The sequence below is a fragment of the Cavenderia fasciculata genome, assembly GCF_000203815.1.
Source record: "Cavenderia fasciculata unplaced genomic scaffold Scf_Dfasci-G-b-143d02.r1-5, whole genome shotgun sequence".
In the NCBI taxonomy this organism is placed as follows: domain Eukaryota; phylum Evosea; class Eumycetozoa; order Acytosteliales; family Cavenderiaceae; genus Cavenderia; species Cavenderia fasciculata.
The window spans coordinates 223,483-241,386 of record NW_004457713.1 but is presented as its reverse complement, the minus strand read 5'-3'; the positions used below and the strand labels follow the sequence as shown (position 1 = coordinate 241,386).

At 29.0% G+C, this 17,904-nt stretch overlaps 9 protein-coding genes across 9 annotated transcripts; 5 read left to right on the top strand and 4 right to left on the bottom strand.

Annotated features, from left to right (window-relative positions):
* Window positions 1-379: 379 nt before the first annotated feature.
* DFA_02304 (uncharacterized protein) lies at window positions 380-3,210 on the top strand (the record flags this gene model as incomplete). Its single annotated transcript, XM_004366636.1, has 7 exons — window positions 380-411; window positions 839-1,173; window positions 1,261-1,460; window positions 1,546-1,686; window positions 1,757-2,128; window positions 2,178-2,523; window positions 2,603-3,210. The coding sequence occupies 7 exons, from the start codon at window positions 380-382 to the stop codon at window positions 3,208-3,210; spliced, it is 2,034 nt and encodes a 677-aa protein (XP_004366693.1).
* A 100-nt stretch (window positions 3,211-3,310) lies between these two features.
* DFA_02303 (uncharacterized protein) lies at window positions 3,311-4,705 on the top strand (the record flags this gene model as incomplete). Its single annotated transcript, XM_004366635.1, has 1 exon — window positions 3,311-4,705. One exon carries the CDS (start codon window positions 3,311-3,313, stop codon window positions 4,703-4,705), a length of 1,395 nt encoding a protein of 464 aa, XP_004366692.1.
* A 66-nt stretch (window positions 4,706-4,771) lies between these two features.
* On the bottom strand, window positions 4,772-6,684 carry DFA_02302 (uncharacterized protein; the record flags this gene model as incomplete). The annotated part of the gene is made up of 4 exons (XM_004366634.1): window positions 4,772-4,777; window positions 4,885-6,110; window positions 6,181-6,339; window positions 6,411-6,684. The coding sequence occupies 4 exons, from the start codon at window positions 6,682-6,684 to the stop codon at window positions 4,772-4,774; spliced, it is 1,665 nt and encodes a 554-aa protein (XP_004366691.1).
* Window positions 6,685-6,902: 218 nt separating this feature from the next.
* DFA_02301 (uncharacterized protein) lies at window positions 6,903-7,981 on the bottom strand (the record flags this gene model as incomplete). The annotated part of the gene is made up of 2 exons (XM_004366633.1): window positions 6,903-7,745; window positions 7,817-7,981. 2 exons carry the CDS (start codon window positions 7,979-7,981, stop codon window positions 6,903-6,905), a joined length of 1,008 nt encoding a protein of 335 aa, XP_004366690.1.
* A 631-nt stretch (window positions 7,982-8,612) lies between these two features.
* On the top strand, window positions 8,613-10,143 carry DFA_02300 (uncharacterized protein; the record flags this gene model as incomplete). The annotated part of the gene is made up of 4 exons (XM_004366632.1): window positions 8,613-8,737; window positions 8,818-9,274; window positions 9,355-9,805; window positions 9,935-10,143. The coding sequence occupies 4 exons, from the start codon at window positions 8,613-8,615 to the stop codon at window positions 10,141-10,143; spliced, it is 1,242 nt and encodes a 413-aa protein (XP_004366689.1).
* A 224-nt stretch (window positions 10,144-10,367) lies between these two features.
* On the top strand, window positions 10,368-11,902 carry DFA_02299 (uncharacterized protein; the record flags this gene model as incomplete). The annotated part of the gene is made up of 3 exons (XM_004366631.1): window positions 10,368-11,036; window positions 11,120-11,561; window positions 11,631-11,902. The coding sequence occupies 3 exons, from the start codon at window positions 10,368-10,370 to the stop codon at window positions 11,900-11,902; spliced, it is 1,383 nt and encodes a 460-aa protein (XP_004366688.1).
* A 106-nt stretch (window positions 11,903-12,008) lies between these two features.
* DFA_02298 (uncharacterized protein) lies at window positions 12,009-13,268 on the bottom strand (the record flags this gene model as incomplete). The annotated part of the gene is made up of 3 exons (XM_004366630.1): window positions 12,009-12,557; window positions 12,629-12,705; window positions 13,214-13,268. The coding sequence occupies 3 exons, from the start codon at window positions 13,266-13,268 to the stop codon at window positions 12,009-12,011; spliced, it is 681 nt and encodes a 226-aa protein (XP_004366687.1).
* A 342-nt stretch (window positions 13,269-13,610) lies between these two features.
* Window positions 13,611-15,299, top strand: DFA_02297 (uncharacterized protein; the record flags this gene model as incomplete). The annotated part of the gene is made up of 1 exon (XM_004366629.1): window positions 13,611-15,299. The coding sequence occupies one exon, from the start codon at window positions 13,611-13,613 to the stop codon at window positions 15,297-15,299; it is 1,689 nt and encodes a 562-aa protein (XP_004366686.1).
* A 794-nt stretch (window positions 15,300-16,093) lies between these two features.
* On the bottom strand, window positions 16,094-17,795 carry DFA_02296 (uncharacterized protein; the record flags this gene model as incomplete). Its single annotated transcript, XM_004366628.1, has 2 exons — window positions 16,094-17,592; window positions 17,741-17,795. The coding sequence occupies 2 exons, from the start codon at window positions 17,793-17,795 to the stop codon at window positions 16,094-16,096; spliced, it is 1,554 nt and encodes a 517-aa protein (XP_004366685.1).
* Between the last annotated feature and the right edge of the window lie 109 nt (window positions 17,796-17,904).

Genomic DNA, 17,904 nt, shown 5'->3' with positions numbered 1-17,904 from the left:
CTTTGCAAACAGAGAGAATATACAAAACAAACAACTCTCAGCATGCAGATTAGATTAGAAAAGAAATCTTCTTATCATTTATGATGATGATGAATGATCATCATCGGGGACTGACAACAAACAAAAGAAATAAAAGGTTAACTAGTACTGCAAGCTATAACCAATCAAATTTGATCATCATTGTTTGAATTCTAAAGAAATCTTTCTTTCTATGCCTGTTTTAGCTATACACCAAAAAAGTAAGTCTATTTGATATGGAATAAATACGATTGATTGGATAACCAAAGTTATATTGTTGGTTAACCCCCATCCACCCTTTTCACACCACCCCATCATTAAAGTGGTATTCACAACCAAAACAACTACAAAAAACAAACACATGAGTGTATGTGAAAGATCACATCATCACGTGTAAAAATTAGAGTACAACCTAAAAATGGAAAGTATGTGAATGAATCGAATGCGGTTAATTCACTATACTAGTAGTAGTTTAGTTACCGCTACTGCTGCTGCTGCTGTTGATAAATATCACCACCACTCCCTAGTAGGTATACCCACCCACCAATATCATAGTGATCGGAGCAATCACCTCACCTCACCCCATATATTATATTGGATAATATATTTTATTTTTTTTGATGGTATTTTAAATGATCATCAAATATATATATATTTATCATATCGTATCGTAAATTCAATATATATCCAAATCAATCAATCAATCAATTATTATTTGATTTAGTTTTTTTTCCTTTTTCTTTTTCTTTTTTCTTTTTTCTTTTTCTTTCAAAAAAAAAAAGATGATAAAGATATATATATTAATATTAATTATTATTAGTTTGGTAAACTCTACCAAGATCATTTTAAAAGGAGAAACCAAAGATAGTATCACAAAAACAACCAATGATAGTGGTGGTGAATCGACAACATTACTGTTGCCATCTAAAAACACCAATGGTAGTCAACCATACACTTTTACGATTCCAGATTTAATATTGGACAATCAATCAACACTACAACTAGTCAATACCAATTTCATGAATGAATTTGCTGTTGTTGGAAATCAAGTCTATATCAATCAATTATCATTTACCAATCATTCATCATTACTATTATCAAATAGTTTTTTAAATTCAACTTTATTAAATTCTTTTAATTCTTTTATTTTTTCAAGTATGCAAAACAAAAAAAACAAAAAGAAAACATATAAATATATTTATACACATTTCTAATATTCTTTTTTCTTTTATTTTTCTTTAGATAATAGTAAATTAGAATCAAAAACAAATTCATTTTTAAATTCAAACTTTACTATTATTAATAATAGTACAATTGATTTTAATGGTGATTCAAAGTTTGAAAATTCCTATGTATTGATTGATCATACAAAAACTAGTTTAAATAATTTAAATTTAATTCAATCAAATATGACTATTTCAAATTCTTTAATTTCAAATATTGTAAGTAAAATAATAATAGAATAGAATTTTATTATTATTATTATTTATTTATTAATATTCTTCTTCTTTTTATTTAATTTTCTAGTCATGGACATTTATAACAATTGAAAATGAATCACAATTAAATATTTTAAATTCAAAAGTATTTTCAACTTGTGTTATTGTTGGTAATAATGTACTAGCATTTATTGATTTTGAATCAAAATATTCTTTATTTAATGATAATGTAAATAGAAAACAAAACAACAATTAATTATATTGATTCACTTATTAATATTTCTAATTTATTATTTTAGTTTATTCAATTTAATGGTTCAGAATTATCTTTAACTGAACCACCATATAATAGTTTGACAAGAGATGCAATGAATCATTATTCATCAAAATTAATGATTATTGAACAAGATTATTATTCAATCAAAGATACAACCTTTATTTTGAATCAAACTACTATGAAAATGGATCAAACCATTACATTTGAAAATTGTTTATTGGAATTGATTGATTCAAAGATTCAATCAAATCAAGATTTGGAATCAACTACTTTAAAAATAATAGAATCTCAAATTGATTTATCCAATTCATCATTTAAAAAATTGGATATTTTCCTTTCAAATAATTCTTTAATTAATTTGGTATGTCGAAATAGAAAAACAAATAATAATAATGTATTTATTTATTAACTTTGAAATATTTATTATTTATTTTTATTTTTAGAAATCAATTAATATTGAAAGATCAAGATTAAGATTTAATAATCAAATATTAAATGATACAATTGGACAAATGAATTTATTTATCAATTCATCGGATGTTTATTTAAATAATAATTCATCGATTGATTTCTTTGAGTGGAATGTTATGGGAGCTGGAGGTTCGACATGGTATTTGGATGATACATCAAGTGTCAAGGGTCATTTTAATATTCATGGTGATATGGTATCATCTGGTACACTTGGTTCTGATAATGATCCAAATCTAATTCATATCAATGGTAATCTACAATTAGATTCTACATCCATTTTAAATATTGTTTTATATAGTCCTCTATCTTCAACTAAAGGTAAAATCATAATATAAAATAGAAAACAAAAAAGATAAATAATATATTAATTTATTTTTATTTTAATTTATTTCTTTAGTAATTGTTGAAAATGGATTTGAAATCGAAGGAAAGATAATGATTTATATTTATCAAGATGCAGTTTATCCAAATTTATCATATGATGTATTGATTAATAATTATTCACCATTTTATGATGCCGATGGTAATGGAGGTAAAAGAGTAGATTTCTCCAAAGCAAAGATACAATTTAAATTGATGAAATGGTCAGTCACCAAGAAATTCAATGATGATGGTGAATGGGTTGAAACTTCTCAATCCGTTGTTTCAGATTACCCATCAACTGCTCCACTCTACCCAACGATTGAATACATTGAAGGTACTGAAGGCAAGGTTGGAATGAGAATTTCATTTCAAGATCAAGATACAACAGCATTCCATGTAGACACTGATAAAGATCGTCAAAACAAACATAGATTAAAGGTTGCAGCAGTCATTGCATGGTCATTGATTATTGGGATTGGGATTATCATCCTATTGGTCATTCTAGTTCGTTTGGCCTACCTTAAACTACAACAAAGAAAACTTGATCAACATAATCAGAAAAAGGTTGAATTTTCTCCCTCTATTACTTTTGAATCAAACACAAATGTTAATCAAAAATCAGGTTATTCTCAATTTAATTAAATAAATAAAATAAATAGATATGTTTTTGTAAATAAAAAAAAGAAGAAAAGGAGTCCGCTCGAAAAAAGATTCATTTTTTGTTTTCTAATTTATTTCTAGAATGAATACAAATACAAATAATATATATTTATTAAGTTTAAAAGATATAGAAGAATTAACAAATATATGTAAAGATTTAAATATATCAATACCAAAACCAAGAAATAGAACAACTCTTAGGTCATGTATTGCTGCAAGACTAAAAGAAAAGGAATGGTATCAATCTGCTATTGTAGATGATAACCCTTTAAACAAGTATCATCGTGGTACTGTAGATTATGCACTACCATGGATACTCGTATCATCTATTCTAAAACATGCTTATAATTTAAGTGGTCAATGTAATTGTCATTGTAATTCTTTCACATCTACTCCTACTACTTCTTGTTTAATACATTATAGAGGATCTGGAAAGATATATGATAGTGAAAGATGGCCTATAGGATCCTCCTCCTCCTCATCCTCCTCGAAACTTTATACGGCATGGAGAATTGATATTTGTTTAATATCAAAACAAGTATATCAATACGTTTCAAATCATTTATTTGATAGATTGACAATTAGAGGAATGGAACAATCAAACAATCTCTGGCAATCAGTTTCAAAACAATGGTCAATTGTAAAAAGATTGAAAAGGTTGTCTGTCAATACACATGGTTTGGATGATATACTAGATGATAGTCATTTGGCACAACAAACCTATCGTGAATTGACACGCTTCAAAAGTATAACCAATTCATTTACTTTGGCTCATTTAAACAAGATGGCTAGGTTAATGCCAAATTTAACAAGTATAGCTATTACAATGCAAAGTTGTATTAGCAAGACAATGACAAATCTTTTATTTCAAAATGATTCTGTATTGATCAATTTGGTAGACATTGAATTTGGTACTGGTACAACTCTACCATTTACAAACTTCTCAAAGATTACTCGAAAAAGAATTAGAAAATTGGTCATTTCATATGATAGAATCAATGAAATGTTAAAAACTCTTCCTCTACACATTAAACAACAACTTGAAGTGACAAGTGCAACATTTTCTTGTGTTCCTCTATTACAAGATTATCCAAAGATTCATAGTCTTTATTTAAAAAGAGAACTCCCATACTACCAACAATACATACCCGACCCCAATCAATGTAAATGGCCAATTGCACTAGACACTGTCTACTGTAGTGATATGTCTTCATGGGGACACTATCTAAAAACAATCCCAACTTTAAAATGTTATAAAGATCATTATACCTATATCATAGATGAATATCACTCTAAACTCTCAACTATTGAAAATCTATCATTACCATTATTAGAACAAATAACTTTAAATATTCCACCAACAAAAATTCATACATTATCCTCTTCCCCAAATTTTAAAATTCAATCAACTAAATTTGTTGATAATCCAAATAATAATAATTTAGTTTTTTATAGAATTAAATTAATAAAGAAATAAATAAATTATAATTTATTATTTATATTTCTATTTTTTTTTTAGAGTCTATTATTTCGGGTAATTTTTTTAGTTCTCCAAATAAATATTAAGAAAGAACCAAGACCTATGAAAGCAGCAGAAAACCAAACCAAGATAAAGAATGATTTTGGATCGTTTAGGACAAGGGTAACACTAAATACAATGAGCATTGCTAAATTGGTGAGTGAACTTTCAAAACCACTGACAATACCTTTGACATTATCGGGAACGACACGTTGAACATAATTGATTTCACATATTTCAAATCCATACAATCCACATCGAGACAGTACAATAAGAACCAAAAATATGTATTTGGCAGGATAAGAAGATTCTATCCAAGAGAATAAAATGGCAGCCAAAAAGATGAGAACAGACTCTTCGAAAATGTAAAAGGTGGCAGTGTTGTTTAGACCACCAAATCTTCGCATCAACGGTGTATAGGAAAAAGTTGCTGCCAAACCAAACAAAGCACCTAAACCACGGAAAATGGAAAGATCCAAATAGTTGTAACCATGAGTTGAAAGGTAGGCTGTGAGAATGGGGTCATGTGGACTAAGCAATGTAAACCATAAACACACATAGGCAAGTATCATCAGATAGACTCGTTCTTGTTGAATAAAGGTTCTCCATCCTTTAATAATATTTCTTAGTGGATTCCATTCTCCAATGATAATATTTTCAATGATTACTTGTTTTAAACTATGTCTTTTTTTTAATTCCAATAATTCAATATCAATATCATTACTAATCATTTCCTCTTGACTATTATTTATCTGGTTATTTGGTTGTTGTAATTCTATTAATTCTTGTGATAAATTACTATCAATATTAAAACTATGTTGACGACAAATTGATTCTACTCGATGTAAAAAGAAATATTGTGGTGCAAATGAAAAGAAATTAAATAATCCAATTATCATAAATACAAATAATGGTCCATGTGATGAAACAGATGAAGAGGATGAATTGGATGAAGAGGATGAAGAATGGTTGGTTGATGAGTTATTATTTTCCAATTTATAAGATTCTGTAAATTTATCCAATTGATAAAAAGTTGCAATTAAACCAGCAATGAATGGAGCCAAAACTTCAGTTGAAAGATCAACTTGTTTCATTCTACTAGTTGTTTTGCTTAGAGTTTTTTTGCAAATAGCAGGTACCCATTTTCTTTCTACCGATATATCCATAATCAGTGAAGAAACTGAATGTGTCCCAGCCAGAGTTAATAATACAAAAAATAAAAATGATGATAATCCACTACAAAATATATTATCCACTAAACATCTCGTTTCAAGATCATCATTTTTCATATTTACAAGTTTAAAAAGAATTATACATGATAATCCAATTGATAATAATTGTCCAATTATTCCAACTTTTATAACTACAAAAAGTAAAAAAATAAAATTAGAAAAAAGAATAATACTTTTTTATCTATCTATTAGTTTGTTTACCTAATAATTTCTTATAATTATCAGTCATATGACCAATTGTAGTACCAAATAAAATTCTAACAATCGTAACAGATAAACCAAATAATGTAGTTGGTATTAATGAATTTGGTGATATATAAATTAATATTAATGGTATAACAAATTCCCATCCTCTATCACCTAAAACAACAAAAAGAAATAGAAATGTTAGATATATAATCTTTTTTTTTTGTTTTTTTTTTAATACTAACCCATTCTAGTTATAAAATGAGATATTAACATATATTTTGAACATTCTTCTTCAACTTTGATGTTTAACCAATTTGATTCATCATCATTATTATTATTATTAACTTTATCACTATTATCTGAAAGATCATCATCATTGTCATTATTATATTCATCACTACTTGTAGGTGATTGTATATCCTCTATATTATCTAGTAATGATTGTGAAGTTGTATTATTTGATTCTTCTTCTTTACTCTTTATTGGTTGTTCATCATCTATTATTATAGATGACATTTCTATCTCTCTATCTCTCTCTATATCTCTGAGTCAAATATAACATTTTTGTCAAGGGGTCGGACCGTGAAAGATCTTCAGAGAGGTTTGTAGAGACACCGAGTTTTTTATAAAAAGATATATTAATTTTAAAAAAAAAAAAAAAAGAAATGAATCTACAAAAAATTTATTATATTATATTACAAAGTAAAAGTATTATTAATGCACCATGTCCCTATTTAACAATCCTTTAAATTATTTGGATCGATTGATGAATCAATACCAATAGTATTTGAATTGGATGGTGGTGGTGGAGAATGGGTGTATCCTGCAGGTGCTTGTTGTTGAGGAGGAGGGGGGTATGCGTATTGTGGTTGTGGTGGGTATGCGTATTGTTGTTGTGGTGGTTGAGGAATATACGGTTGACCTGGTTGAGCATATGGTTGACCGTATTGTGGAGGGTATGCGTATTGTTGTGGTGGTGGTTGTTGGTATCCATAGGTAGCAGGTGAAGATTGTACGTATACTCCACCTCCTGGAGCGACCACTGGTGATAGACCACCAACAACTGGTTGTTGCTGCACTTTAGTAAGAGAGAGGGTAGCTCTTGGATGAACAATGGTGTTTGCAACATCGGCATGGTGACACGAATGTGGTCTGAGAGCAAAAGAAAAGCCGACGACAATCAACTCGAGTACAATGATTGGAATGACCAAGTAGTATCCAGGACCTCCACCATAGGAACCAAATGAAGAAAATCCATTACTATCAGTTGGACTACCACTACCAGAGAAACTCGAACAATAGTAGCCAGACGACTTACCATACGGACAAAATGGCTCCTTTTGAATATTATCGGTAAAAGAGATTGGGAAAAAGATGATACAAATGACGGCAAAGGTGACGGCCATCCATGAAAATAGACGTGATACATTGACCAATGATTTACGTGTGTTTTTACTATTCGATAGATGTGTAATCAAACAGATTAGATTGAAAAAGGCCGATGCTAAACTAATACCCAATAATGCACCTGTAGTTGTAAATGTTGATTTTAATGATGTATAATCATATCTTTCAGTCTAAAATCAAAACAAAAAAATATATTAGAATATTAACATTTTGTTTGGTTTGTTTTATGTATGTAACATACAACACCACCCATAAATTCATTATAAGTTGCACCATTCCATTTAAAGTTAATCTTGTTGAGTAGTTGTGGTTCGATGACGTACCAAGGTGTTGCAAACGATGCTATATAGAGTATCAGTGCAATCGATGTCAAAACGATATTGGTTATTGCTGGTGCTTGTCCCATCCCTAAAGTTTATAGTATTACTATTCACCAAACTACTATATTACTAATATATATAAATATAAACTTGATTAAAAACAACAACTAAATAAGAGATTGTTATATATCTTTATGGTGGTTGGTTGTTATAGTTGTTCGTTTTGCTTTTTTTTTGTTGAACCCTCCACCTTAAACAACTTTAAAATATTATTTATTTATTTATTTTTTTATTTTTTTCTCGGTTTGCACCAACACACACAGCACTGGGCAACCCCAACCTTGATTCCAAAGATACACCTCAGCAACAGTCAGATAGTGATGTGATCTTTGCTATCAATAGATATCTATCTATTGATCAAGATTAATATCTTTCTAATTAATTTAAATTAAATTAAATTTTATCTCTTATCTTTGCTCTCTCTCTTCTTTTGATTCATACAATATGTTACAGTATAGTAGTATATAAGTAATCAAGTATTAGAAAGATAGTGATGTTTGTTTGTTAGGGTAGGGGGGGGGGGGGGTCTTTATCATAACCAACCTTTGAACCGCGTGTGTGCTCTACCACACCCTGAACTGAACAAACAACACCTTCATTCATTTAGTAAACAAAATGTCATTAATATTTATTTAAAAGTAATAAGTAATAATAATAATGTCAAATACAACAACAACAACAACAACAACAACAAAAAGTTATAAAATACCAGGTACAAAGTACACATTAGAGATTGGTAGAGCAGAATTGGATCACGTCTACATAAAAGGAAATTTCATCTTGTCTATGAAAGGCTACTCAGACACTATCAACCAATGTATATTACATTGGAGGCGTTAGAGTCACTCACCAATATTATAAGGGCTATCGTATCAAAGATGGTCAATCGATCATTAGAATACATGTCGTTGGAGAAGAAGAATGGTGATGATATGTCGTCAGCTGGCAGCATCGGTGGTAGTGGTATTCGATGCAGACATATTACTGCAGCCATCTTGGAATACATTACTGATCAAGAATATAACAGCTGCATTATTGAGAGTTGTTGTCAATTTGTAGATAAATACAACAACAACAACAAACCTGAAGAAAAGGAGAGGGTGTCGTTAACTTTTATGGTATATGATACACCATTTATTGCAGATCTTATGTTATCATCATTTAGTGGAGCAAAAGGAGGAGGAGGAGGAGGAGGTCTGGTCACCGATGACAGTGTAAATCATCTATACATGACAACTGTCGTATTCCTCCAAAAGTTTATCGATTTTATACTTTATCGAATCGTATTTCATACCTGTATAAAGAAAGAGGAAATAATTGTAAGTTTCATATATATATATATATATAAGTACTACATTAATAATACTTACTATTCTTTTTCTATAATTTATCTATCTAGATTGACAGATCAATTTCCAAAGATTTAAGAGTCACCTATAATGATATCAAAGAACTCTTGAAAGAAGAATTATTTACAAGTCATTTTAAAGAGTTGGTATATAATGAAGATGAATCTTTGGAATCACCACCACCACCTGTCAATTCAAGTATAATACAATCATTGAGTAAAGAACAATATGAAATGTTGGAAAATATTAAAGAGAGCGATTTAGAGTACACAAAACTATCAAAAGAACCATTGTTGACAACAACAAAAAACTTTAAGAAAATGTTTAGTTATTATTATAAAAGCTATTATAATGAATATGATGGATTTGCTACTATGCCAACTTTACAAAATCTAAAGGATTTAGTACGTGATATTCCAATCGATATTGTTCAAGCTATGGCCAATCACTTAAATTTAGATATTCAAGAATCTTTACAAAATAGATCAACTATTGGAAAGAGTATGTAAAATATGATTATAATTACAACTATTAATTATTTCTAAATTTATTATATTATATTTTGTTTGTTGTTAACTTATTTAGAATTTGTTGATACAATTAAAGAATAATCTAAACAACAAATAATAGCAAGATTACAATTTGATGATGGGGATTATTTTGGTCAAAGATATACAGCCAAACAAAGACAAGGTATATCTATTTGGTTTCAAGAGCTAAATGAAAGTGGTGATGATGATGATGACCATCCAGAAGATGATGTTTGGTATAAAACTCCAATGCAAGCATTTAAAGAGATTGGAAAGATTAAAGATTTTGATGAAAGTTATCGTCGTTGATGACGCAAACATACATACATACATACATACATACCCTATATAATTATAATTAATAAAAGTATATAACACATCCTGTACAGAAAAATTTACCCGCCAAAAACCCAACACTTTTTAATTTTTCAAAAGTATCACCATTTTACAAAAGTTGATCATCATCATTATTATTTATTTAATGTATAACAATAATAAGTAATAATAATAATAATAATAAGGAAGTAATAATAATGTCTACTATTACAAATACAACAACAACAACAACAAAAAGTTATAAAATACCAGGTACAAAGTACACATTAGAGATTGGTAGAGCAGAATTGGACCATATCTACATTAAAAGGAAATTTCATGCTGTCAATCAACTGCTACTCAGAAACTATCAACCAATATATATTACATTGGAAGCGTTAGAGCCACTCACCAATATAATGAGAGCTGTCGTATCCAAGATGGTCAATCGATCATTACAATACATGTCGTTGGAGGAGAATGGTGATGAATCTGAATCAGCTGGTAGTGGTGGTATTCGTTGCAGACATATTACTGCAGCCATCTTGGAATACATTACTGATCAAGAATATAACAGCTACATTATTGAGAGTTGTTGTAAATTTGTAGATAAATACAACAACCCTAAAGAAAATAAAGATGAAGATGAAGATGAAGATGAAGATGAAGATGAAGATGAAGATGAAGATGAAGATGAAGATAAACAGCCAACAACTTTGGAGGTATATGATGCACCATTTATCGCAGATCTGATGTTATCATCATTTGCTGCCGATGACAGTGTAAATCATCTATACATGACAACTGTCGTATTCCTCCAACAATTTATCGAGATGATACTTTATCGAATCGTAGTTGGTATCTCTTCAAAGAAAGAGAAATTAATTGTAAGTTTTTGATAGCAGTAGTAGTATATTAGAAAGTATATTATATTGACCTGATTATTAATATTATCTATCTATCTATCTAGATTGACAGATCAATTTCCAAAGATTTAAGAGTCACCTCTAAAGATATCAAACAACTCTTGGAAGAAGATGAATTATTTACAAGTGATTTTAAAGAGTTGGTATATAATGTATCTTTGGAATCACCAACACCACCTGTCAATTCAAGTATAATACAATCATTGAGTAAAGAACAAAATGAAATGTTGGAAAAGATTAAAGAGACTGATTTAGAGTACACAAAACAATCAAAAGAACCATTGACAACAAAGAAAAACATTAAAAACATGTTTAGTTATTATGCAAACTATCATGATGAACGTGATGGATTTACAACTATGCCAACTTTAGAAAATCTAAAGGATTTAGTACGTGATATTCCAATCGATATTGTTCAAGTTATGGCCAATCAATTAAATTTAGATATTCAAGAATCTTTACAAAATAGATCAACTATTGGAAAGAGTATGTAATATATAGTATAATAGATATCTATTCAATTATTATTAATATATTAATTTATTATTTTTTTAGAATTTACCAATACAATTAAAGAATTAAAATCCAAACAAATAATAGCAAGATTACATTTTGATGATGGTGATTATTATGGAGAAAAATATACAGCCAAACAAAGACAAGGTATTTATGTTTGGTTGGATCAACTAAACGATATAAGTTGTGATGATGATGACCATCCAGAAGATGATGTTTGGTATAAAACTCCAATGCAAGCATTTAAAGCGATTGGAAAGATGAAAGATTTAAATAAAATCATTGATAATATATCCGATTATTTTTATTAAAAAGTAAAAAGTAAAAAGTAATAAAGATATATTTATATTTATATATTTATTTATTTTTTGGATCAAATATAATGAATCCATTTGTAAAATTTATTTTGTTTTAGTTTTATTTTAAAGGTTTAAATTGAACCAATTCATAATCACCTCCTCCTCCTTTTGATCCAGAGTTTTTAAAATGATTTCCAATTTTGATTGAAAAGAATAAACCTATTAATTGAAAAACTGCCAATGGAAATAATAAATACCATCCTGTATCTGGACCCCATGTTAAAGTTCCATCTTTACTCTTTCCTGAAAAATGTTTAAAACAATAATCATCAAGATTATAATTATTAATATTTAAACTATCACTTTCATTATTATTTTTACACCAATAATCATCTTTACTTAGATTATTTGCAATGGTGATTGAAAAATAAATAATTGAAAAGATGATGGATAATAAAGATACTGATGATACTATTTTTGTTATTAAAAATGATGGTGGGGATGGTTGAGATGGTTGTTTCCAAGTCTGCTGTACTTGTCTTTTTTTCATTAAATAAATGATCATCGTCATGATACTTGTTAGACACATTATTAATCCAATTGCTTCAATTGCTGCAATTGGTTTAAATGTATTATTTAATGATTTTTGATAATATTGTTTTCCAACCTTTTGAAAAAGGAAAAAAGAAATTAATAAATAATAATTATATATTTAAATGTATTATATTTTTAACTTACAAGGTATTGATTCTTTTCAAACAATTCAGCATATTCCCATCTAAATAAAGCTTGGTATGATATTTTATAGGTACGATCTATAAAATAAAAAGGTGTTGCCAATGATGCAGAGTATAGTATTACACATATCGAATGAAATAATAAATGAAAAACTATTAATTTCCTTCCTCCTCCTCCTCGTCCTTTGAATAATGTAACTATTGTAAACACCATCAAACGTGTAAATATAATATTATATTTAAAGGTCGAGTTGTTTAAGATATGTTTTTTCAGTTGATGTTGCTATGATGATAAGATATGTTGTGTTTTGATGTAATCTGTAATCTGTGATTACTCTACACCAGAGAGACTGTTTAAATTAAAATTGTTGTAGGGTTACAATGGTGCTAAATTGAATTTGAGCTGGAGGGTGTTACAAGATTTAAAAACTACAATGGACAGACATGTGCGAAACGAAAAAGAAATCGAGTAAACTTCCTTTTACCAACTAGCTAGTATCTAGTATATATACTATTTTTATAGTTATGTACTATATAAACATTATAGATCGAAAAAACTACTCTTGCAAAGTCAAGCTAACCAAACTAGTACAAATATAGTAATAATAATTCTTAAAGTGATCTTGTTGATCCCAAGACATTCTTTAAAACAAAAGCTTTTTTTTTTTTTTTTTTTTTGATCTAGGACGAGTTTGTAGTGTAATTATGATTATCTATTTTGATCTTTCCTTTTCTTTGTTGTTCTTGTTTTTGACCTTCTTCCTTTACACCTTTTACAAAAAAGCAATGTTTCGATCCCAAAGATCTTTTGTTTATGATATTTTTGGGAAACACGTCATTCATTCATTGATTCATTCGGATGATCATTTAATTGATTTAAACCATTTAAAAATAAACGAAACGTTCGATTATAATAGTTCCTCATTTCTTATTATCTCTTTTATTATTATTATTATCTCTTTTTTTTTTTAATTTTTTAAAAAATGTCATCATCCCTTTTATTTCTTTCTCTTTCTCTTTCATTTATTATTTTATCATTTTTAATTTCAATATCAATTTCATTACCAATAACTATATATGTAAATAATCAATCATTAAATACAAATACAACATGTGGAATTGATAATTCAACTGTAAATGCATGCTCGGATATATCAAGTGCTTTGATTGCATTTAATAGTAACGCAGGCTCTATAGTTGATGGAGTAACACAAGACCTTAATATTGTCATGTCTGCTGGTACCTATTTAGGTGACAATAATGCAAACTTTACAATCTATAATCAATCGGTTTCTATTGAAGCAGATAATATTGGAACTGTCACTATTGATATGTCCAATACAACGGCAACCTATTTTATTCAAGTATCGGTCAATCAATCATTGCCAGAGGATATGACCGAGATTGTTTTGTCAAGACTGTCATTTACTGGATTGGATTTGTCAAGATCAAATACTACATCTGGTGGTATTCTAGTATCTACTACAGTATCTACAGAGGTACTAGTCAATTTTGTACAATGTCAATTTACAAATATATTTACTGCCAATAGTGCTTTAATATCTCTTCAATCAATGTTGGCTGTTAATCAATACCTCTTGATTGATCAATGTATAATGACCAATGTTTCATCAAACGAGGTCATCATTGCACCTCAAAATGTTGGTTTCAATCTTACCAATTCACAATTCACCGCCAACAATGGTATCTTTTTGGTTCAACATATGTGGGGTCTACCAATCATCGTCAATAATACATTTAGTAATAATAATTTTACAAATCTTAGTGCTGGTGCATTATTTTTGTTTGGGTATATTACAAGTCCAACATCTCAAATTGCCAACAATACATTTACATCGAATCAAGTGTATGGTGCCATTATCATGTCGGTTAGATCAAGACTATTCGTTTCAAACTGTCTCTTTACCAAGGCCATCAATACCAATGGTATCATTGTAGGTGATGGTTCAGTACTCTACCTATCAAATAGTAGCTTTATCTCCAACTCTGCTTTAAAGTATGGTCAAATTTATGCTACCGATACTTCGTCTATCGTCATTTCAAACAGTAGCTTTGTTGGTAATTCTGCCATCAATGGTAGTGCCATCTCTGCATTGGCCACTTCAAGCTTTGCAATTGACTCGACCTACTTTACGGAAAATGTAGCAACTGGTAGTGGAGGTGCAATCAATTCAAAAGCTACCACACAATTTACTATTACCAACTCTAAATTTAGTAACAATAGTGCAAACAACGTTGGAGGTGCAATCTTTTCAAGTTCTAGTTCCTATTTTAATATTTCAACTTCAGTATTTAATGGTAATAGTGCAGGTAGTGGTGGTGCTATTGAATGTAACAATTCAACCATTGTAGCTCAAAATGTTCTATTTGATGAAAACATTGACAAGAATAGTAATGAAACTTCGGATTTGGTATCTTGTGAAAATAATAATTGTAAAGTTTCTGGTAATAGTAATCATAATTATTGTTTGGCAAATAATGGTGATGATAATGGTTATGGTGATGGTTTACCTAAAAAGGTTGTTGTTGGTATTATTATTGGTGTAGTGGTTGGTGTTTTAATATTGGCTTTGATAGTTTATATTATTTATAAACGTAGAAAGAATCAATTAAAATATGCTACAAATTATCATTATTCAAATGTTCACTAAAAATAAAAATAAATATAAATAGAAATATAAATAGAAATAGAAGTTTAAAGTTATCTTTTTTTTTTTTTTTTTTTTTTATAAACAAACAGATAATAGATAATAAGTTGGATTGAGTAGTTTGATATTTGATAAACATCATTTGTACTTTGATAATTTGTAAACTGGTGTGTTTCAAATATCAAAAACTATCATGATGGCTAATTGAATGGCAGATACTGATAACACAAAATCATCTTCTTTCTCTGTAGCTAAGTTCTACACCATTTCTTTAAACCATGATTGATTATGTAAATCAACACTTTGCAAATAGCATAAGCTATTAGTAGTGGAAGCATGGAAAGAATTCGGAGTTTTACCAGTTACATTTGTATGTGATACAGGCTTTGATGGACCATGGAATTGTGAAAGAGGTTTATTCACCAGGTAACAATAAACATTATTATGACATCAATATAGGTAATCTCGGTCTTTATGCTCAAAAAACACCAGACATACATGGAGAAGCAAATATAATGGGATGTGGAGTTTTGAGTCACTTTGGATTAACTGTTTATCTTAATCAATGTCATTTCTTGAATCAACCATCAGTCATTTTCATTCCAATAATGAATAGTTTTTATTATTATTGATTTTAACAGAATAGGTTGGATGAAATTTAAATAGTAATATATACAAAGTATAGAGATTCGGTGAGAATAGAGATTGCAAGAGTTTCCGCGTTATAGGTTGGTTTGAATTTTGATTGTTTGTAGAAATATATATATAGATGAAAACTATCTACAACTACCCCCTGCTTATCCTTGCTCTACCAAATCCAAATTAGAAAGATAATAATGACAACCATGTCTCTTGATATAGTTGAGAATGTCATCTCTTTTGACAAGATGAGGATAATGTTGATGAATAAACAAGATTACCTTGTCATCACCCTTGCGTAAATGATCGACCAAGTATGGTGACTTGCTAAATGGGTCCACTCCATTGTCGTGGAGGTATTGAGCGATTGCCAATGTTTGGTTGCTATCTTGGTGTTTTGGATAAAATAGAATATCATTGGCACAACGAAAACCTAAAATTTTATGTACCCATTTTACATGTTCCAATGTACCATGGTTTATAATGAATTCCTTTCCAAACTTTTCACATATTTTCATTATAAACTCTTCTTTTTCTTGTGATGGCCATTCCTCTTTGTCTTCCTCTTCATCATCATCCTTTTCTTCATCTTTGACACGTACTTTGAAAATATGAGGTAAATCTCTCCAATAACTTTCAATGTTTTGATGTGCATTTAATTCTTGATTGAAATACATTCCAAACATAAACATATACCAACGAGATTGTTTGGTTGACAGTTGAGAGAGACTATCGAAATAACAGTAGTTTCCATTGTTGTGATAGTTTTCTTGATCCTTTTCAAGATTCTTTTCGATGCTATCCATCTCCTCATCAGTGACCATATTTTGTAAATCTGTTTCAAAATCGGTATCGAAAAGTTGAAGAACTTGTTTGATAAAGTCTAAGTGTTGATCGAGATCCATGTCTTTTGGTGCTCCTTTTCGGAGGTAATACACATATGAATGAGGTAGGTAAAATTCAGTGTCGACATAATAGTTGGCATGGGCGTATTTGACCGTTTCTATATCTCGAGTTGCCAATAATAGCTTGTAAAAATATTGTCTACATAACTTTTCCATGGTGACTCGTTCGTTATTTTTAACAATATCAATAAAGATTCTAGCAAGTTTGATTAAATCTGACTGGCTGTATTTAAAGAGAGCACCCTTTATAGAGAATATACTAGTCACTTTGAATTTGTAATCATTCATTTCCAATAAATACGTTGCCATGTCTAGATGCATTCCTTGAATGGCAACTTGAATACATTCATTCATGTCAAATGATGGTTTGATAGGGACTGTATTATCGGCCAATATTTTAAATATCTCTATATTTCCTTTACTTGCTGCCATCTTGAAACAATCTGGGTGATTAAACCATTCAGGTATCTTTTCAAACAAATATCTAAATATCTCCAAGTTTTGTTCATCTTGACCATTAAACGAACATATATCTTTTGTTGTTTTATAATTCCATTTTAAATGATGAGATGAAAAAGAATCATCTAGTTGTAATTCTTTTTCTTCTCTTTCAATTCTTTGTTTTAATTGATTGATATGACCACATCTGAGATACCAACCAATCTTGTTTGGTAATTGATTAAACTTGTATGTTTTTATAATATTATCTTTGTTGCTGAAAGAAGATACTGATATAATCCTTCTAAACAATACTATATTACATATTACACTTTTAATCACTCTATCATGTTGTTCTTTGTTTGATTCATTACATTTTTCACACCCATTTATCTGTTGAATAGATAGATCAATACATGAATATCTTTGCAAATATATATTTATATATATAGCTATATCTACTTACACTTTGAAATGGAATGACTCTAGCATAACTTTGAATAATCCTTAATTTCATTTCTTACATGTGAATGAATGAATCAATCAATGAAATAGCAGACCTTATAAAGTTTGATTTGAGGTGTTTTTTTTTTCTCTTTGCATACTGATTTGTTAATGTTTTATTA